General features: G+C 39.0%; 1 protein-coding gene across 4 annotated transcripts in view; it reads left to right on the forward strand.

Annotated features, from left to right (window-relative positions):
• Nucleotides 1–23302, forward strand: part of LOC105248583 (insulin-like receptor) — a 39251-nt gene extending 15949 nt beyond the window's left edge. For all 4 annotated transcript variants that reach the window (XM_011253444.3, XM_011253445.3, XM_025414078.1 and 1 more), the window contains exons 2-12: nt 1320–2500; nt 13441–13615; nt 13747–13993; nt 15861–15966; nt 16363–17748; nt 18431–18729; nt 18951–19331; nt 19584–20119; nt 20191–20683; nt 20889–21133; nt 21244–23302. In XM_011253444.3, coding sequence (XP_011251746.1) covers nt 1933–2500; nt 13441–13615; nt 13747–13993; nt 15861–15966; nt 16363–17748; nt 18431–18729; nt 18951–19331; nt 19584–20119; nt 20191–20683; nt 20889–21133; nt 21244–21895 — 5088 coding nt within the window. In that variant the 5' untranslated portion in view covers nt 1320–1932 and the 3' untranslated portion in view covers nt 21896–23302. The remainder of the gene's footprint in view (nt 1–1319; nt 2501–13440; nt 13616–13746; nt 13994–15860; nt 15967–16362; nt 17749–18430; nt 18730–18950; nt 19332–19583; nt 20120–20190; nt 20684–20888; nt 21134–21243) is intronic.

Raw genomic sequence — 23302 nt, forward strand, 5'->3', positions numbered from 1 at the left:
AGAGCGTCACGGTTCATAAAAAATGCGCATGAAAATGTGAGTGCATGGTACTCGCGAAAAAGTCACTCGCATAACTAGTACATAAGATGCATGCCAAATCATGCACTTTGCATAGTTTTGTGTAAAAATGGTACAAACCAACACTGAGCATAATTGATGGAGAGATGAGAGGAGAAACTATGTACGTTACATATTTCTGTTATATAATCCGGTATAATTTGTCAAGTATAATAGAGTTAAAAATAATAACGAGAGAGAGAGAGAGAGAGAGAGAGAGAGAGAGAAATCTACGAGTAAGTGTATTAATTTCTGATTAATTTCTGTTCCCTCAGGATAAATATCGATATTCGACAAATATTTTCTTCACGATATCCTCCAGCGAATCCGATGAAACTGACGTACAACTCATTCAACATATTTATTCAGTTATCAGTTAAATTCAATTTGCGGAAATATTATACAGCTGCTTTTGCTCTCTGTATATTTTTATCGCAATTTTATGTATAAATCAGACGTAAATGCACAATTTTTTAAAATGAATTTATATGGCTTCGTGTTTAAATTTTAAAATCGATACTCTGAATATTTTAATCGTTCGAATAAATAAAGCTTTTGATTTATATTTTTATTCATATATAATATCTGCGCAAAATTAAAAAAATATATTCTGATTATTTATGAGGTGAAGTGTATTATCGCGTGCAAATATGTTATCGCATACGTTAACGAATTATACAAGTTGATAAGATATAGAACCATCCTCAAATGTGACGTCGCACGCAATAACTTGGTTCATTTTTCGGTACATTTGCATTTCTCGTAGCGTCTCGTAGCATGATATAATTACGTCAAACTATCTTGGCGTGTATGTATATTTTATATAATATATTCTTGCATGGATGTGTGTGTGCGCGCGCGCCATTCACGGAATGTGTATACATGGCACGATAATTTATCTTTGAAAGTATTCTTTGCATAATGAATGTGCGCTTGGTGCCGGTGAACGCATTGTAAATAACCGCTTATTGATGGCCACGTAAGCGTCATTCGTGAAAGTACCATCATAATTTCCACGATAGTCAAGGTTTATCGTGTATATTTTATAGCGCGTTATCTCGTATAACGAGTATGAAAATTAATGCTTCTATGATGATACAAGGTACCTCACCTTCCCTTTAATTAATACATTCAGTTGAACGTTAGCGCGATAAATTTTTCATTGAAAAACAATGTCGGACGACTCGTTTAGAGCTCGATCGAACTTGTAGATAATTGACGAAATACAAAATGCGTAACATCGCTCTTCTTTTTCGTTTTAGGACGACAGACTGCCTAGATATCGCCGAGGAAGCAAGCTTATCGATCGTATTATCGGGAGCCTGCACTGATCGCGGTGCCACAGGATCGGTTTACGAATCTCGAGTCGGCGCATAACTTTCGATGGAATCGTTCAGTGCGGTGACCTGCCGGCGGTGCCGATCTCTCAGGACGGCCGGCTGATAACTCGCGCGCGCGCGCGCGCGCGTGCGACTGCGACTGCGACTGTGCGTCTCTCTCTCTGTCACTCTCTTCGCAACACGCCCACAAGGTCTCCCGCGCGCGGTTACGAGAGGGGTCAACGAAGCCCGACGCCGACAAACACGCCTCGGACAACGACGAGAAAAGATGCGGGACGTCTTTGAGCGGCCGTTGTCGAATCTGTCGCCGCATTAACGCTCGAACCCTCCGTTCGTGCATACCTACCGTTCGAATATAGACAGAACAAGCAGCAAAGACGCTTGCCGGCGCGAATATCCCGTCATCGTCGACGATCGAGAGAGATGCGAGCGGAACGTCGCGACGCTTTTCTCTCCGCGTTCTGAGAATTCGCGAGAAGGGAGTTTCGCGCGTACTTGACTCTTTTCTTCTCCGACCGAGAGAGAGATTTCGAAAATGAAGTCTCCGGCTTTCGCGTGCCGCAAAAATCGCAGCGCGACATTCGACGTGGACGACGAACCTTACGCTTCGGCCGCGTCCTCGTCTTCTTCGGAGACACTTCTCGTCACTCGCCGCTACTGCCATTGCCCCTCGATTTGCGGCGCGTTCGAGGATACGTCGAACGATGCCTCGTCCCAGTCGCCGTCAGAGTCGACGTCGATGTCGACGACGACGTGCGATCTCTGCGAGCGTCTTCGCGGACAAACGGACGGGTGTTCCGATACGATGGACGCGATACGGACAGAAGAGCACTTTGGCCAGCGCGATCGGCGAAAACGCGACGAGAGTGCGAACTCGAGAGCGAAAATTGTCGAGAAGCGCGACAGAACACTGAGGTGCGATAGACTCTCGCGTTACGAATCATCGTCCGCGAGATGTGCTTCGAGCGTCGTGAGATGGAACCATCTCGCCGCCGGATTCCACAAGTCGACCGAGTGGCGGAGGCTCCTCTGGATCGTTTTCCTGGTTTTCCTCGCGTCATCTCCCGATCTCGCAGCGGCGCAACAAAACAGCACCGACGGAGGTGAGTACATTTTTTTTCTGCCAGAGTCGAAAGATTACGCTATTATGCTAATTCCTTTCACGAAACTGAATAAACTTGACTTTACATCATTGTCGAACACACGCGGAAAGGGAGAACTTTACGTTTATAAAATATAACACGCATATATCGATATGTGTAAGTCGATTCGACGGAAGTGCGCATTTGAAATGCGAATCAATAGCGAATCGCTATTGGTCGAACTTTCGTATTATATTCGCGTAAGGCTTCGCAAGTCTTGAAAAGAGCAAAGTGTATTGTTGCGATGATATATAATGTTCAAAGAAACAGGTCAGGTGAAACTCTTGTTAGATATTTATGATTGTAATGCGCATATTTTGAAAAAGGATCCGAACAATCGTGGTATATTTTTCGATTCTGATGACCGGGATTGGAGGAAACATTTTCTTTACAATTTTCTATTGAAAAGTAAATATAAAGAAGAAATCTAATATAAGAAATCTGTCTTACTTTCATCCCACACAATTGAATTTACATACTTTTCACGCATGGTCTACTAAATTTTGAAAGAAGAGATCGAGAGATTACATTTACCGATAAATTAAAGCAATAATAATATTGATTTTTTCCGTGTTACATTTGTAACAAAGTTAACAATTTAAGTACACGTAGCGGAGAATTGATTTTATCTGCCGATAAAAACCTGAATAAAAATGCACATTAGTGATGCAATAATCTTTCTATTCAAACGATATTACGATATTACGAGCTAATTGATTGCTGATTGAAGGAAGAAAAGGGTACGAGGGAAATCTCTAAATTTGTTCGACCGAGTTTAAATGTGAACAACTGACCTTTCGAGGAAAGTGATAAATACTTTTAAATTGTCATAACGAAAATTATAATAGAGAGGAGAGCACAGATATGTGTATGTTTTATTGCATTTATTGACATTTTTCGCGATCGAAATATCGTAAATTTGCCATACAAATCATATCGCGTGCGCCGTTATTCTATTTAAAAATGTTTAATAGTTACCGGTTATTCAATGCAAGAAACTATTCCTCGCAAGTCATTAAAATTCCGCTATTTAATCCGACTGATCTTTTTGCAATGCGCAACACCGTTTCCTCCCCAAGAACATGTAAAATAATAATTGAAATATAAAAGCATTATATAAACACGCTAGTAATGTTTCTTGTAGGAACACACATTTATGACACTTGTTAAAAAATATAAATGGACGCGAGCGAGAGAGGAAGGAATCGCGCGCATGTTTTAAGCTTTTTTAAGCGCGTATCTAAGAGGTTATCGCGCCGGGTTTTGTATTTGTATTCCCTTCTCTTTGAACCTTCCACCGTTGATTCCTGGAAGTCTGAGTCTTCTACAGTGCAGACCTGCTTCGCGATGCATAAAAGCGGCGGCGAGTCTCGGCCAAGGTGCACGGCCTCGTGTAATGGTAGGTTTTAGCACGTGTGAATTCGAGAAAGAAGTCGTAATTACAGATCTTTCAATCGCTGCCTTTCGTCAGCTTCCAGAGTGATGTATAGATTTGATTGTTTTCTCATGGTCAATTGTTTTTCACACAGGTGGAAAAAATTCTCCAATAATGTTTATAGGATGTATACAGGGTGTTTCATAAGTGGTGGGCAAAATTTCAGGAATGGATTCCTCATGCTTAGAGAAGAAAAAAAGAGTTAATCAACATAGGTCCGGAAATGATTAGTTTTTGAGTTATTAAGATTTTTGTAATACAAAATTTTGTCTCATTTCTCGTCCTTTTACAAGTTCGGCGGCCTGAAAAACATTGTTAATGCCTGTAAAAAGACTTCGAAGACGAGAAATGAGACAAAATTTTGTATTACAAAAATCTTAATAACTCGAAAAAGGAATCCATTCTTTGCCAATTTTGCCCACCACTTATGAAACACCCTGTATATGGCTCAGGGTCAATTTTAATCTGCAATTTTGAATTTGGGGACATAAAGAAAATTTTTTAAATAAGATATATCACACTCATATTTGAATGAATCAATCCTGCGATGATGACAAAGACTCTTTGCGTCTTCCTCTTATCGAGAGCGATATAAGCGTCTGTGAAAAATATATCTGGTCTAGATGTGCCATTAAATGATTTTATATATATATAATGCATAACATATATAGAGAGAGAATTCGAAGAAAGACGGGTTTTACAGACGAGAGCGTCTGTGCGTTATCGCGAACATGAACGCAGAGTACTTATTCATGTTCACCAAGAATCATATAGCAAAAGCCGGGTAAGCGATTCAAACGCTCTGGAATGTTACTTGTGGGGCGAGTTCAAGAACGTCCTCGTAAGACTAGTAGCGGTTCATAGTCTACGCGCTTCCTTAATCTCAATCATAATAATGTCTATCACGATGACTGCCCTCAATAAATACAATAGAATGATGATCAGAATTGATCAATGCCGGATTTGTCAATAGCTTCGATAAGATTTGATTGTCGATTATATAAATTATTTGATTATCTAAGAATTTTACTCCGTTGTCATTTTTCTTTCGTAATATTTCTTGCGTAATGTAATTGCTGTTTCTGTTTATAATAAATAAATCACCGGTTTCTCGTCAATTGATTCTTTCAAGATTTCTATCGTTTGATAAATTCATCAATAACGTAGATTTGCGCAAAATTAATAAGAAAAAAAAAACGAAAAATTATACTTATTTATTACAACGAAATTAATAAAATTACTATCTATTTGTATAGTCTAAAATTATTCCAAGACCAATTGATCATCATTAGATATATTCCGTACGTGATATGATGACGTAAATGCGTAGACGACAAATTATTCTATGTATCCTAGTAGTAATAGATACGAGGGTATCTTAAATTATCTCACCAATACAATCGTTTGTAAAAATGATGTCACGCACTTATTGAGCTTGTTGTATGTCGGGGAATGTTTCTTAAATTGCGCCAATTTTGCGAAGCAATTTCTAATTTCGTTTCCATCAAGTGTGCGATGTTCCGAGGGCGATCAGCCGTGTATATAAGCGTTTCTAAATAAAAATTCCCGCTCGGCCACCGTGAGGGGAATATTTTCGCCCCGCGTTGTTTTTCTCCGGTTGAATTCCCGAGAATTGAATTGATTCTCTCGACCGCCATTACATGCATGTCGACAAGCTGGGTTACGGTACCGAGATATCTTCATGCCACATTCACCGTCGAGAATGAAGATGAGTCAGTCGTGTAGCAAAATTATTATTATAGACGCATCAGGATATTTCTCGTAGATACGAGGCGGCAAAACTCTAGTAGCCTCGCGTATCCAAATATAGAGAGGGCCGCATATTCATCGGGCATCCTTTTTCGTCTCTCCCTCTCTCTCTCGAAAGATTCACTTCTGGCCAAAAGGCGATCTAATTCGAGGTAAGCGCTCCCTCGATTTTAGTAGGCGCTATGAAGTATCCGCGCGAGAGAGGAAATCCAAGGGAAAAGGAGAACCGACCGAGAATAGGATACGCGATGGGGGATCGGGGGGGCCAGATCGGACGCATACTCCGCCACAAAAAGATTGGCCGCTCCCGTTGCGAAAACAACGGAGCCGATAACATTCCTTCGATGCGTTCGCCTCTCACGTTTCATCTCCTTTCTTCTCTCCGCTTTCGTTCCCTCGCGTTTCGCCGAATCGAGTCGAAAACATGGTGCAACGTCCCGGCTGCTCGATATCATGGCCATTATCCCCCGAGTGTCCTCCGAGTTGATAGCAAGTCGAATAGTAAATTATCACGTTCACCTTTTATATAGCTTTTAGCGGAATAAAATAAGCGCATAATATATACGTAATTCTCTCTTTTATGTTTTCGATTCCTGGCTTCTTTTCTTTCGATTTACATTTCGATCAGCAGGGCGATCGGGAGAATAAAGAGACGGTGGAAAAGGGAGAAAGGGGGAATGGTAATGAGAACACAAAAAAAAAAACACACAAAAAAACGAGAATCCCATGTGCATCGAATCGTGTTCAACCCCGCTGTTTCTATCCCGGAATTGGTTACTGCCTGTGTTTGACGTTCAATAATCATTGTTTACGATTCGTACATAATTGAGAACGGAACGAGGATTATTTAATCGAGTTTGAATCTACAAAACACTACTCGTTTCATTGAAGTTCTTTTCGAGATTTTCTCACAGCGATAACTCGCGATCGTTTCTTGAATAAGAATTTATATATCTATGTATGCATATAAATGTATGCATACATGTATAAATAAGCAATCCTTATTCCTCTGGGAATCGATGCAAATATGCATACCGACCTTAGACTAGACTAGACTAATCTAGTCTCGTCTAAGACTTAATGGAAAGTGCGTTATTGGTGACGGGAGGAGAAAGCGAGAGAGAGAGAGAGAGAGAAAGGAAGAGAGGAAGGACGATCCAGGGGAAAGTCTGTCGAAGGGTTAGGAAGGTTGATATAATTAAGGCGTGTCAGCTCGAATATTAAGTGACGCGCCTCTTTACGGTAAGCGGAGACGGAAGTCGTCTCGTGATATTATTTAATGATTTCCGTTCGGAGAAGACTAATCGACTAAAGGGCTCGAGAGAGCGAATGTATCGCGATATAAATTTATTTATAACGAGTAAATAATAATCGCATTTACAACAAAAGTCTGCGACTACAAGATGACGTTTGATCAATCGCAAGTGCATTGACACGAGAGGAACCTCGTGCGTGAATCAAGTTATAAATACATCTTTTTGATCGTCTCGACAGTTTATATACAATCTTGCGGTTAGAGGGAGACGTTGAATTTCCCAACTTGCGGAGCAGACGGCGAGATCTGACGAAATTAGATGTCCTGTCCCGGTGTGTTACCAGCCCGTTGTAAGAAATTTTATTCGCGATCCGGGGACGCCCCGGGGCTGAAGAAAGAGAGGGTCGTCTAGACGGCGATTTCCGGCGATTTTCATCGATCGAGAGAGCCAGAAGTTAGTCTCTCACCTGGCCCTACCGAGGATACTCTCGCGTTAGGTGGATACTTTTACTTTGGATTTGTTTACTCGCGCGAAATATACGAGCGTATTAATTGTAAATTTTTGTCGACTACCTGCATTAACGAGAATTTAACGAGTTTATTCTCGCGTCATCAACGCGAGTGGCCCTCAGTCTCGATCGAGGCCGGAGGAAAAGCGCGAAACGTCGTTATTTTTAGAGCAGCTATCCTGTGGGCACATTTCGCGCGGAGGACGACCGCGAATCGCCGTTGCTTGGTCGCACAATAGCGCATAACGCCAGGAGGTTGGTTCGTGTGGCGCCAAGCCAATGGCTTCCGGCTTTTGATGAAATGTAACGAGCCGCAAGCACGAGAAAATGACGAGCGTTATGATTACGCATTACGGTTATTTGCCTATTTGCAGTCTCCGCCGTTCCATAAATTTTCACTCTCATTATTCTCTACCCTCCCGCATAATATCGCGATTAACAATTACGCCGGTAATTATAAAGAAAGACAGGTTTTGCGCGTCTACTCAAATAACAGATCGCTTTATTAATAAACCACGCGCGATTGATCGCACGATACAGCTCTATCACGGCTCGCCGATTCTTTTTTCGAGGACATGTCTCGGCGGCATACAAACGAAAACCTTGGCCGAATTATCGATCGCGAAACAATTTATATATAGAGGAGAAGCATGACGGTTCGCAATCTTCCATCGATGGACCGATGCAAGCTTTCATCTTCTGACGCGATTGTGACTAAGATCTCCTTCAACTCGAATACATTCAACGTCTGATGGTCCAGATTAATAATCGCGATCTTTCCGCATGAAATACGGTCGAGTGTGTTTCCTCCGTTGACCGTTGCATCGCTCGTTCCTCCGGGCATAAACGCACGATCGCTTGCCTTTCGTGTCCGTCGTCTCCGCAGCCGGTTTAGTCGAGGACTTTTGCAACAAAGTGGCGATTGCACAAAATGGACGAAAGTTTTACGGCGCGGAAAGAATGCTTTCCGCGGAGAGAAAGATGGCGGCGCGAATAAAAACCTCTCTTATTCTTGTTTCATTCCTCACTGATTGTAAAGAGTCGGATTTTTTATTAATCTATTGGAATTTATTTCAATTTAATTCCATTAATCCTCATCGGTTTTACACATCATTGAATATTTCACTCGGCGATCGATTTTTGTTGCGTCCGGTTTTATATATTGTATATCAAGTATCTCTCTCTCTTTCTCTCTTTCTCTCCTTTGTGTGTGGCGCAGGCATTCCCTACTTTTTTTACAACTGGTATCCGTACCGCTCGGAGCCGGTTTCGCTGAGAATACAATGCAACACTGCCACATGCCATACGAATCTAGCTTTGACGTTTATAATCTCTACGGCCCGTCGCCTCGGGTCATTCGTCTTTTACATTGCCTAATTTACGCGCAATTTCCCAGCTCGACGTGTGCCGTACGATGATCGATTAAAAGGAAAACACTCCGTTCGACGGACACCCTATACTTTTACCCTAACCCTAACCATCACCTTCACCCCTGGCGCAATTACCGTACTTGTAAATTCAATTTATCCGTACAATTTACTTAACTGTGGAAACGAACAGGGAGAGACAATAGTTCTCTCCCTAGAGATCTTGAGATCTCACCGTCTCGATCGAGTATTTACCCGTCCCACGCAGAGTGGCATACTCCGTTAGGAACGGATGGAAGGGAGATGGGGGAAAGAGAGAGAGAGAGAGAGAGGGTATATTGCGCGGCTCGAGAGCATCTCGTTATGTCTAGGTCGGCCGGCTTTTATCGGGAATACAAAGTAGCGATCAATCGGAGCGAGGAATTGTCGGCACGCCGCGACTACATCGTCAAGTACCATCGAGGTGAGCACGGGCCGAGGAATGTCACGAGGTAGCATCTCGCTCGCACGCACACGCACAGAGAAAGAGAGAGAACGAGCGCACACACACGTGGTCAAGTTGGCGTGTACAAAGGATATGGAAGCTCGGCCTTTAGGTGAATGGCTAGCAACCTTGAGGAGAGCGTTCGGAATGCGCCGCTCGCTGCAACTTCTTAAGTAGGCTACACCCAGAAGCGACGTTAAGAAGATCCCCGCCGGTTGGGTGCCCTTGATGTCGCGCGCGTTGGCTCGCGTGCAATCGTATGCGATAACGCACGCGTACGTGTTGGCACCTTGCGACTCCTCGCCCGCATCGCGAAATTCAAAAATTCCGCAACTTCCTCCCGGGAGTTTCAGCGAAATACGATCGATCCCCGTTTTTTCGCTGATTCGCCAACTTTATTCAAGAGCGGCGTCCGAATGTCAGAAGGAAAAAAAAAATGTACGCTCGGCCGCATTATTAATCATCGATGCTCGGGATGCGTACACTCGACGATCAAATTTCCCTGTAATATTTAAGAGGCGTATCGTTTCGCTTACATAATTAATCGCACGGTTCAACGCTCGCGTGGAAGAGGGTTCCGGTCGCGAAATACTCGAACGCGAATACACAATTAGCATCATCGCATCCGATTGTCCTCGGCGTCCGTATTTGCGCACCAGTGTATCGCGGTTGATTGCCTCCATGTACTCGTGAAGCCACTGCGTATTTGCAAATTCGAAGCAAATACGACAAAATTATTCACAATCGATAGCTGACCGCGATAACGATAAGCGTTGTCTCTTTTTTTTCCTCGCTAAGTGACTTTACGTGTGCACACGCGAGACCTAATTATGGAAAGAAGATAACGCACGCGCTTAGAAATATCGCAAAGTCGAAGCCACATTGTTTGGCGACGTAATTTCTTCGCATTCCCTTATCGTAAATTTCTTCGCGAACGAAACTGTTCTCTTCCTCTCTTCCCGAAATGACTCGATGAGCTCGATTCAAGGTCGAATCGAGGACATTCATAGTGATCCACGTTGTCGTTACGCCACGATGCTTTTCGCAACGCGTCTACGCGTTGTTATACGCAGATAGTACGCTCGATCGTACACCGCAACGCTCGCGCGTAATTCGTTATGAATGAAGCCTTCGCATCTCGTCTCGCCTCGCCTCGTCTCACCTCGCCTCGCTTGGTTGCCATCTCCTTGACTCGACTGCGTCGCTGATTAATTTCAACGCGCGGCGGGACGTTACACCTTCTCCGGATGTTTCGTGACCGAGTAATTACCGCAATTCGTCTAATTAATCATGATCATTAACCATTGATATGATTTGACGCGATGGACGCGAATCTCGACGTTGCATGCAATTACGTGTAATTATGAAACGCGTATATAAAGCCTCGTTTGGCCAACTATTTGCCACTTGTTGTAGAAACGAAGGTTGTGTAACCGACGTATATAAAATAACAATTTTTCAAAAATTTTGTTTATCAGTTGCGATTTAAAAAAATTACCCACTGATGGGATTATTAACGCACTCCTCGCCATTTTTTCGCGACTCCATTCATAGATTGTATGCGCTCCACATTGTCGAGAGACTAATAATTTCGCTTATGATGTGTGCCTTACAGTATTTATAAAACCGCAAAAATTATCATCAAAAAAAAAATGTATAAGTTTTTATGGAATAAACGCGAAAAGTACACAGAGAAAAATATCATTCTACTGCCAAGAAAAGCGATTACTCAGTTTATTTTTCTTTTTTTAAGTAATAATTTTCCTTAACAAAGAATATATTCTTGATAACAGTCTTAAAATATACTCATCACAAGTGTTAGAAAATCTCATTATCATGTACTCAAAAGAAGAATATATTTTCTCTTCAAGAATATTGTAAAGTTGTATCAAAGAAAAATCAAACTTATTTCACGTCAACTCTTGTAGTAAGCAAACCAAATTTTTGTTTTAATTTAATATTCTTGACTAAAATACTGCACTTACTAAAATTTAGAATATATTCAATTAAATTTAATGCTTGTGGTAAACTGATGATATATTTGCTTGTGGTGAACTGATGATATATTTGCGGATATACAAACTTATGATATACTTAAAATAAATAATATTTACTTGAATACAGTATACATTTTTCTCTGTGTACAAACTTATAACTTATGATTTCCATAAGATGAAAAAAAGTTACATATATAATGATGTATATAATTATCATAATGACTGATGATTAAATATATATGAGTATTTTGTACACTCGTATATATTTTTTAATTTTATACAATTAATGAATGTATAATTATTCGCATAAACCATATCATAATAATAAATTATATAATATTATCATATAATGAATAATAAATAAATATTATTCGTATATGTACACTATCACAACGAATGTAATGAAGCACTTGTTAGATTAATGCGACAATGAACGGAATAACAGTCTTGACATTTGAAGCTCGAGACAAAAGAACATCTAAGAAACGGATCGTTATATCGCATGATATGATAACTGCGCTATGATAGTCAGGCATCGATATATGATTATACAAAATATTGACATAGAAAATATTACATTTAATAGCGAGAATATCAAATAAACCTGAGTGGAAAGTTTAATATGACGGAATGATGTTGAGCAAGACGAAGAATGAGAGCGACTTTCCGTTACTTTATCAATTGACACGACGTTTATTTGAAACTTGCACGACGAATGACAAATGTTTATTGACGATAATGTTGTCGCGACAACACCTGTCGACGTTTGCATTTGAATGCGTTTGAATATTTGTTAATGTTGCCAACGCACGTTGCCAAAGGAACGCATGTTACATCAAAATAGACACATGATAGTTTTACAAGTTTTCTACAACATATATTACAACATTGATAAATTGCGAAAGAGTATAATATTTCAAACATTTATTTTACATGTATTCTCGAGAATAAAATAATTTTGCGATTCAGTCTTGCTAATCGCTACTGCCAATTACCAGAAGCATTTGCAGATGATGCTACTCCTTGTACATACTCTTGTGAGACATGCTACATTGGAAAAAAATATCCTGGCGCAAATCGTGATGAATAACGGTGTTTACGGAAGAAAAAAGAGAAAGAGAGATGTCTCGTTTATCATGAGATCATTTCAAAGAGGAAAACTTACACTTAAGATGATAAAGTAATCTTTGTCTTAATAAAACAATCTTGACACGATGCGGTGTGCTCATTCCTGCGAATAGTGGTCAGTGTCTTCTCCCGCTTGTTTCGACAACAGCTGGCGAGTATTTTTAGCGAGTATTTCTCTCACAATAAGTACGTCGTCTTGACAATCTTCGGGTTACTCGTTCCAACGACAATGCGATGATTAACGAAGACGAGAGATCGCGATTTAACGTTAACACCAAACGCGTGCCAAATTGTTTGGATCCTTCTCTCGAAATATCCACACATACTAATTTCTTAATCTTGATTTTTAATGCAAAACAATCAAATTTGTGATATTGCGATATAATCATATATTTATCTAGATTCACAGTTTTGCAATATTTGCATCTAAAAACTCTCCAATTACAACTAGAAAAAGTCGTATTTTAACAATTTTGAAAATTTTTAAATCTTCGACGCGGAATACAAATACACAGTTTTTGTATGTATAAATAAAAAAAAATAAAGCGGTATATTACAATAGTACAAAAAATACGATAGTCCAAATGTAAATTATAAATAAATAACCATTGATGTGAGATATTCAATGCGTGATGCGTTTATCATTTGCATTTAAAAGTGATTCTTCAGCTAAAAAGAAATCACGTATTTTAAGCCAAAAGAGATGTTGGTGGTTATTTTAAATAATAAAATACATTCGTGTCTTTGATAAAAATAGTTTCGCAAATGAATAAATGTATAAATAAAAATATTACGTAATAAATATGTAAATGTATAATATATATGCAAATAATAAGGAATCGATATAAGAGATGCAATACGCGACACGCTTATTGAATCGAGTTATACGTAATCTACATCCGTGTTGCGTTATCAACTCGGACATGATATGATTTCGCCTCTCGTTTTTGTTACAGTGTGCCAAAGTATAGACATAAGAAATAGCGTGGATCAATTTTTGAGATTGAACGGATGTCGGGTGGTCGAGGGCTTCGTACAGATTCTTTTGATCGACCGGGCGGAGCAGTCGGCCTATGCCAACCTCAGCTTCCCCGACCTGGTCGAAATCACAGGATATCTTATTTTATACAGGTACAGCTTTCTTTTTATAGCAAGTGCTCATAAGGCGAAGAATTACCTTCCCATTTATTAAAGCGAACAATTTACACCCTTTTTTATTCCGTTTAAATTTATCCTTACTCACGCTCGCTTCGTGTTTCCAGAGTAAGTGGATTAAGGAGCATTGGCCGTCTGTTTCCCAACTTGACGGTCATTCGTGGGCATTCTCTCTTCATTAATTACGCCCTCGTGGCATTCGAGATGATGCATCTCCAGGAAATTGGTCTTCATTCTCTGACCAACATCCTACGCGGATCCGTGCGGTTTGAGAAAAATCCGACGCTCTGCTACGTCGATACCATCGACTGGGACATCATCGCCAAAGCTGGCAAAGGAGAACACGTCATATCGGTAAGCTCTTTTTTTTTATCTATGACCTAACGCCTGAACTGGAACGTGGAATTTTTTTTACGCGAGAAAAAGTTGGACGGCGTTGAAATAAGTCTATTTGAAACCAGGAATAACGCTTCTATTTTCGCTCAACGTGTATCCGATTTTGTTCCACGTTTTACGCTATACTTGCACGAGTGAACGATCGTTGACCGACATTTAACGAGAGTTAAAACGTGCGACACGGTACTCGATTCGTCGTTTAGATTTATCTCGAGAGGATTACGCGCCGGGCACACTTTTCCGCCACGATATTTCGATTTCGCGGACGAGAATAATGTAGCTATACGTGCGCGATTTGTCACGCTTCGCGATGCGAAGCGAGGCGTCCCGGTCTTTCTTGTCGGCGAATCGTTGAGGAGCAAGAAATCCGAAACGGAAGCGGATGAGAATTACTTCATTCACCTTATAACGTATTATGAAAACGCGCGTTAACGAAGCCACAACACTTTGCGAAACGACATGAATATACAGATATTCCACACATTAGTAAGATATAAATCGAATATTCTACTATATATTCCTCGTAAAAAAAAAAATAAACATTAATTTCCTTTGGGAAAATTGCTGGAAATGCATCGTTTTTGAGATATCTCATTTTCTTTAATAAGCCAATATTATAATTACACTTGTTTTCTTGATTCTTCGTGCAAATAATTGTACGTGGAAGAATTTTAGTAATTATGTTATAATTAGATTTTACATTTTACGTATTTATAATGCAGTTTCATAATGAAGAAATTTTATTCGAGTCGACACGAAATAAATTCCCTCAGCAAAGTGTGGTTCCTGACTTTGACGTGAATAAAATAGACGCGGTTTTTTATTTCTTCTTATTATACATTCCGTGTTCAATCATCATGGAGTACTGTGCGAAGAATATTTCCATCTTTACAATACAAGAATGATATGGAAAATAAAATATCTCGTGCGAAATGATGCATTTCCGAGAAATATTTCTGCAAAGGAAAAAAAAATGGTTTTTTTTTTACAAGGAGTACGATAGTACTTTATTCACTCCTTGCGTGACTTCCGCAATTAAATTGTAGTAAAATCATATAACGAGTGCATATTTATGATCGTATTTATAATCAAATAGAATAATTTGATGAGAGTCTCGGTTGTTACAAATTTTATTCGACAATTAATTTGCGCACTTCCGTTTTCGATTTTTATATGCGCAGCGTCCTGCAAGAATGAAATTATCGAAAAAAAAAAAAATGACACGGGTCATGGAATACACGAGCCTTTCGCAATGTGTTTTTCGACCTTCGTATCGACATATCTGACAGCGTAGAGATCTTGTTTTTTCTCTACCCGTAATTCCGTGCACAACAGCGAAAGAATGTTTTAAGCTCTGTCTTAAAAAAGAATTTAACATCTTGTTTTTTTCCTCAAGAAAGGAAACGAGATTATATTATATTTTATTTAATATTTATATCATCGTTCGAAATGAATCTCTATAGAAAGGTATCGATTCCGGAAACAACGATGATAGCACGAAAGTGATGAGTTAGACTTCGATAATATATTCAAAGAAGAAAAAGAGAATGATAACATCTTTCAGCATCCTTCGACATTCCAAGATTCTTATCGAGTTGATGTAAGAATTTAAAAGTTTATAGCTTCTGTAGCGCGAACATTCTTGCTTTTATAACGTTGTAGAGTTTGAAACTTTGCAATTGCGTATCAAGTATGCGAGAAATGTCGGGAGAGAGTGGGAAATAAACATTAAAACTATATCTCGAGGGAAATCACCGTGGAAATTACATGGGAATGCACGGGAGTGATTGCTGTCAGTGAAGCTCTCGACGTAATTTGCTTGCAGGGCAACAAGATAACGAACGGTTGTCCAGTGTGCGACAAAAGTTGTCCGTCAAGGCAGACGAAACCCGATGAGACTCTATGCTGGAATCGACAACACTGCCAACGAGGTAAATTACATTATTAACAGTAAACGATTTTGTTCGCAATATATTTTCGTCCAATATCACTATCGAATCATTGCAGCATTGCAGCGAAAAACAGTAAATTTTTTTTGGTCTTTTTCAATTTGAATTTTAATCAGAATCCTATTTGAATCCAATATGTATGTCGGATTTTTAAAAATCTCATCTTTTTTTTACTTGATTAGAAAGACTTTTGAAAGCTAATAACTCCTTCTAAATTAACATGTAATTGAGAAAGATAAGCTTAGATATAGCTCCTGATTTGAAAGAGAAAGAGAAACTTAGATATAGCTTCTTATCTTGAAAGAAAAAGGAAAGCTTAGATGTATAATAATTAAAATATTCCTGATTTTTAAAACATGAAATGATTTGTGTCCGCAGTATGCGACCATAAGTGCGGGGACAATGCTTGCGACATCAACACGGGAAAATGTTGCAATTCGTCATGTCTGGGTGGATGCACGGGATTGTCAAACGCCAATTGCACCGTCTGCAGGAACGTGATGGTCGGCACAGAGTGCAAGGACAGTTGTCCGAATGGTACCTACGAGTTCATGAATCGACGTTGCGTCAGCGAGAAGATGTGCCGGGAGATACGGAAACCGCGCGAAGCGTTAGACAGCGTCAAGTATCATCCGTACAAGCCGTTCAACGGCACCTGCGTGATCGAGTGCCCGGCTGGCTACATGGAAAGCACCGACAACGACCAGAATCTGACCTGCCGGAAGTGCGAGGGCTCGTGTTTGAAAGAGTGTACCGGCGCGAACGTGGACAGCATCGCGTCGGCGCAAAAGTTGCGCGGGTGCACGCATATCGCGGGTAGTCTCGAGATACAGATACGCGGCGGCAAGAACATCGTCAAAGAGCTTGAGGATAATCTAAGCACGATCGAGGAGATAGACGGCTATCTAAAAGTCATCCGTAGCTTCCCTTTGATATCCCTCAATTTTCTGAAGAATCTGCGCGTGATACGTGGCAATACGCTCGAGAACAACAAGTACAGTCTCGCGGTGCTCGATAATCAGAATCTTCAGGAGCTCTGGGACTGGAGCACGCATCCAAACCTCACCATCCTGTCCTCGGCAGGCTCTCCCAAGGTCTTCTTTCATTTCAATCCAAAGTTGTGCATGTATAAGATTGACATGCTGCGAGAGAAGGCGAAATTGGACAATTTTACCGAGCACGATGTGGCGATCAACAGCAATGGAGATAAGGTCGCGTGCAATGTCACCGAGTTGAAGACCAAGATTACCAAGAAGACATCTAGAGGTGCTATTATCGAGTGGGAACCCTTTTCGCATCACGACTACCGATCTCTCTTGGGTTATGTCGTTTACTTCATCGAAGCGCCATATCAAAATGTAACGATGTACGATGGTCGTGATGCTTGCGGTGGCGATGGTTGGCGGGTGGAGGACGTCTCCGCCGAAAGCACGTCACAGCAACATAACGACACGCAGCAACCGTATTTAGCTCACATACTCACTCTACTGAAACCGTATACCCAATACGCTTACTACGTAAAGACTTACACTATAGCCACCGAGGAATCGGGCGCGCAGAGCAAGGTCATGTACTTTACGACACTGCCGGACGCGCCTAGCTCACCTAGGGCTCTGTCGATCTGGAGTAATTCAAGTAGCGAGCTGGTTATGTCCTGGTTTCCGCCGCTTCATAAAAACGGGAATCTAACGCATTATCGAATCGTCGGTCGTTGGGAGCCCGATGACCCGAATTTCATCGATCAGAGAAACTACTGCGACGAACGTAATTCAACAACTACTCCATTCTTTTCGATATAATGTAGCAAATTCTCTAAGAATAGTTAAATACAATGTGTCTCAAAGTTAAACGATCAAACTTTATCAATATATTTTATTAATAGAAACAAGAAAAAGATACTTTATACGAACAGTAGTTCAAACAAACTTTTTATCATCACATTACATTTTAAAAATACATTAGAAAATACGTTATCATTCCTAATGCAAGTTTGATATTGTTGAGAGATTGAATTTAATTTATCCTATATAAAATTCACATTTTTATTTTGTTTTAATTTCAATGAATGACAGACATCTCGATAAGTTCTTGTCGCGAATTGATTCTTGTACGATAGATTTTTCGCTTACAAATAAAAATCGAGTTAAAAAATATAGAACAAGCAGATTAGATAAATAACGCCGACTGTTATGTAGTATCAAGAGCGAATTTGCTAGCTTCATATTTTTATTGTAATTTTTTAATAAAACATTTTCGAACCAATGTTTATATATAATATTTTTGTTAAATTTCTATATAGAATACAGTGACAAATTTGATCGTTAAGTTTTGGGATACCCTGTATTTATGAAAAAATAAAAACTACGACTATTACAATTATTATAAAAGCGTTAAATAAACGTTTTGCTTTGTGTGACATACAAGAGATTATTTTTATTTTTCACAGCCATGTCATTACCCGAGAAGAAACTGCCAATGTCTGTCATAGCGGAGGAAGAAAGGAAGCGTGCCGAAGAAGAAAAGGAATTGGTGAAATCACCCGAGACTACTTCGTGCGGCTGTGCAGATCGAGAAACGACGGATCAGTCGATGCGTGAAAAGGAAGTTTCCAGTTCGATCGCCTTCGAGAACGCATTGCACAATCAGGTCTATGTAAAACGGATGAATGCGCGTAGAAGACGCGACGTGAAGAGCGAAATGTTGATCACGGCGGAATTAGCCAAAGATTCTAATTATAATCAACAGGTAAGATCAATAAAATTTTAAATTCATTCTCAAGAATTCGCTCAAGTTCATTATTAATTATATAAAATAAAAATAAAAATATATTGAAGTGAATCATATCGCGTATCGAATTTATATTTAGTAAAAAGAAATATTAATCGAAAGTAAATCATGGAATAATAATTATGGTTAAAAAGTAAATTACGTTGTATATTTTTGTTTATAATTTTTTGCATGTTTAGGACAAGGAAGGTATTAACGATAAACTAGACAATGGCACGTACACAGTATTCGAGCGATTGATACCGAGTACGAATCTTAGTGTCGTAATGAAAAATCTGCGCCACTTTGCCGCGTACAACATCGAGGTTCAAGCTTGCAGAGAACGAGTTGAGAACGAGGATAAATCGAAGAAAAATAATTGTTCAACGAAGAGCATGAAAACTTATCGTACATTGGCTATGGAGAGTGCAGATAATATTCCACCAAACACTTTCAAGTTTAGCATTTCTGGCGGGAATAACAGTCTCACTATAGTTACATTGTACTGGGAGGAGCCGCCTCAACCCAATGGTCTAATCGTCACGTACCAAATTGAGTACAAAAGAGTAGATATAAAAAATGTAAGTAACGTAATCTTTTAGTTTTTATTATTAATTAAACAAATGCTGCAAGCGACAAACGTTTCGATATACTATATATATTGAGCGAGAGAGAGAGAGAGAGAAAGAGAGAAAAGAGAGAATAGATAATTTAATTCAGAAAAATTTATTTTGAATAGAAATTTTTAATTACAATTTACAAAATATCATTTATATGTATTTTGCATATATTACTGCCATCTAAATATAATCTTCCTTTCCTGCTTTGTACAGATAAAATCAACGGTAGTGTGCATCACAAGACGCGATTTCACTAAAGCGGGTAATTCATATGTCTTGAAAGATCTTCCAGCTGGAAATTACTCTGTGAAAGTTCGAGCTACCAGTTTAGCTGGATACGGGGCATATACTGAAGTTAAATATTTTTATATAAAAGAATACGGCATGCTGAGCACATTCTGGATTTTCTTCTGGTTAATATTAACCCTTATTATGCTATCGAGTATTTTGGTGATATTTTACATATTTAGAAGAAGATCGGCGCGGAATGCGTCCAGTGTGAAAATTATCGCGACAGTGAATCCGGAATACGTGAGCACAGGCTATGTGCCGGATGAGTGGGAAGTAGCCCGAAAGAAAGTACAGTTAATACGCGAATTAGGAAATGGTTCTTTTGGCATGGTATACGAAGGATTGGCCAAAGATGTTGTCAAAGATCAACCGGAAGTACGGTGCGCTGTGAAAACCGTAAATGAAAATGCAACAGATCGTGAACGAATAGAATTCCTTAACGAAGCTTCCGTCATGAAGTAAGAAAAATTAATTGCTTCCTCAAGTTTATTATTTTCTTTGATTCATGTCATATCTTTTTCTGTTGAAGGGCTTTCAACACTCATCATGTGGTCAGATTGCTGGGTGTAGTGTCACAAGGCCAACCTACGTTGGTAGTTATGGAACTGATGGTAAATGGTGATCTAAAGACATATTTAAGGAGCCATCGACCGGATGTTTGTGAAAATTCTAAACATCCACCGACGTTGAGAGATATCTTGCAAATGGCAGTTGAAATTGCGGACGGCATGTCTTATCTCGCAGCGAAGAAATTTGTTCACAGAGATCTGGCTGCTCGTAATTGCATGGTAGCCGAAGATCTTACCGTGAAGATCGGTGACTTTGGCATGACAAGAGATATATATGAAACTGATTACTATAGAAAAGGATCCAAGGGACTCTTGCCTGTTAGATGGATGGCCCCAGAAAGTTTAAAAGACGGCGTATTTACCAGTTTTTCCGATGTTTGGAGCTATGGAGTTGTTCTATGGGAAATGGTTACGTTAGCTTCGCAACCGTATCAAGGCTTATCAAATGATCAGGTGAATATATATGTGTGTATGTGTGTGTATACATATATATATATATATATATATATATATATATATATATATATAAATTTTCGGTAAAATAAAATATTCTTTGCTTGTTAGAGGTTCTTTAATTCTTTTTAAATAGTTTATACTCTCTTTAAATAGTTCTTTAAATAATATCCTTTCATTTCTTTAAATTATTATAATATTCTAGGTATTGCGTTACGTAATTGAAGGAGGAGTTATGGAACGACCGGAAAATTGTCCCGATTCATTGTACAGTTTAATGAGACGTACTTGGAATCATAGAGCCACAAGAAGACCTACCTTTATAGACATTGAAACGCTATTATTGCAAGAAGTTAACATAGAAGACTTTGAGAATGTTAGCTTTTACCACAGCTCAGAAGGAATCGAAGCTCGAAATCAAAATATTTCGCATTCACCGCAAAATGACCAGTAAGAATAGCTTAATTTCACAGTTATTTAGCAATTTGCTTAGCATGCTTTTATCGCTCCGTATTGAAATATAATTTTAAATTTATCCATGTAATTTATTTTTCAAACAGAGATTTAGAAATGGTTGCTTTACAAAACTTGCGGGAGGAAGAAATCGAGAGAGGAGAAGATTCGCCATTGCGTGAAGATTTTGGTGACTTTGCAAGTTTTGAACCTTGCAGTATTAAAAATAACTTGAGTCCACATTATGGAGCGAATTCTTATGGTGAAACTTCCACTTCTAATTTCCATGACATGAACTCTTCAAAAGTACCTAAAGCTGGGTTCGACGAATTTGTCGGCGTCTCTGGAGATTCGCTTGTATCTAGTAAAGATACGTTGAACTCGCCTTTTATAGAAGGCAGCCTTAAATCAGTCAGGAGCTCGCCTTTTATATATAAAAAAAGTACATCCCGCAGTAACGTAAGTCAAGGCTCCCTAGTAAAGTCTGGGAGTCCGCAAAGTTTAGTCAAGCGATATTATCTCGATAGTCCGAATCTACCCAAGTCTCGGGGCGATCCTGATTACGAAAATCGGAGTCCTGAAACCATATTAGCAATCGAAAAGAGGGAGATTACTACTCCGTTGCATGTAGAATTTCCATCTGTCGATGTTATGGACATTCAGATTAACGGTGACAAGAAAGAGACTAAGTGCACTACCGATTATGTGAATAAATCGGAAACGTTGAATAACGGTTACATTGGTAACACAGCCACGTAGCTTCAATGATATCCTTCGATGTTATCAGAATCCAACGCGCAACAAATCACATATGACAAATACGTGAAATTATATTCTTGGAGTGAATCGATATGAGTATTCCAACAAAAAGGCAGTGTCTGTGCCAAATTTATGAGCGTACCGAATCGTAATTTTGGGAGAATCGCATTATGAGCAGCGTTTTGTATACACGAGAAAAAGATGCTAGTGTGTTTCTAGACTCTAACGGAAGTTATAAATCTATATTTTAAACGTCTAGATATGTAACTAAGAATCACACAGGTCCTAAATGCAGACAAGTAAAGTTTCCTTATACGGGTGTTACCATGTCTTAATTCCGTCTCTCTAAATGTAATTGATATCGCTACGCATGTACAGTTAATTACATATATTTATATATATATTTGTTACGCTGCAATGCATGTTGGGAATAAGCAGCGAATATATTTATACCAGATACTGTCTTTTTGAAATTATCGCTGTAATGTATATTAATATAAAAGGTTTTAGCTTTCTAAAGATACGTTATTGTGAAGTTATAAACAGTTGCGGTTTAAAAGCCAGAAACTATCTTTTCTTGAAATTGGGCCGTGCACTATTGAGAAACATGCAGACATATATCGATTTGATAATATGATATTTGCTAACAAGCATATGACAGCCTCTCTCTCTCTCTCTCTCTCTCTCTTTCCCCATTAACTATCTAGTAAAGTAAGTGTATATTCAAAAAATTAAGCAGGTTAATTATTTGTATTATAGATTTTCTGTTTAATATTCAAAGTCGCAAAGTATGCTAATTTCCGCTGTAAGTAATTATATTTGTACAGTATCTCAATTTATTTTTCTGAACTTATGGGAAATGTAATATAAATCAAAGTGGCAATTAGGTCGACTACCGTGTTGGTACGATATTTTGTTCACAGCAAAAAGACCACATTTTATAAATTTTGTGAATTACGCCTAGTCGCCACTTTGTACGATTTTAGGCTTCGAATTCGCATATAATAATACAGATTCGATATTATTGTTGGAAAGTGTAGAAAAGGTGATTCAGAATAAGAGTGTATCGACTTGGCAAATATATATCTCTCATCGCGTTCCTCTAATTTATAAATTTCTATTATATTTATGTTTTCTATATACATCGTTTTAATGTTTTTGACTTGTATCAGTTTTATTGTATCAATTAAGATTCAACAGTTCTGAATCCACCAATTTCTCTGATGTATAGTAAGAGAATTAGAGAGTAAGGAGTAACTTTTCAAGTTAAGAGTAGCTTTCAAAAGCGAGTTGGTTGATTTTATAGTATAGTTTGTGAATTTGTAGTCTCTATTACAATCACATTTTAATCTTTTACAATTATGGCAAAATCTTAGACGAAAATAATGTGTTTAAATTTATATAATA

Source organism: Camponotus floridanus, unplaced genomic scaffold (genome assembly GCF_003227725.1).
Source record: "Camponotus floridanus strain SB8 unplaced genomic scaffold, Cflo_v7.5 scaffold75, whole genome shotgun sequence".
NCBI lineage: Eukaryota > Metazoa > Arthropoda > Insecta > Hymenoptera > Formicidae > Camponotus > Camponotus floridanus.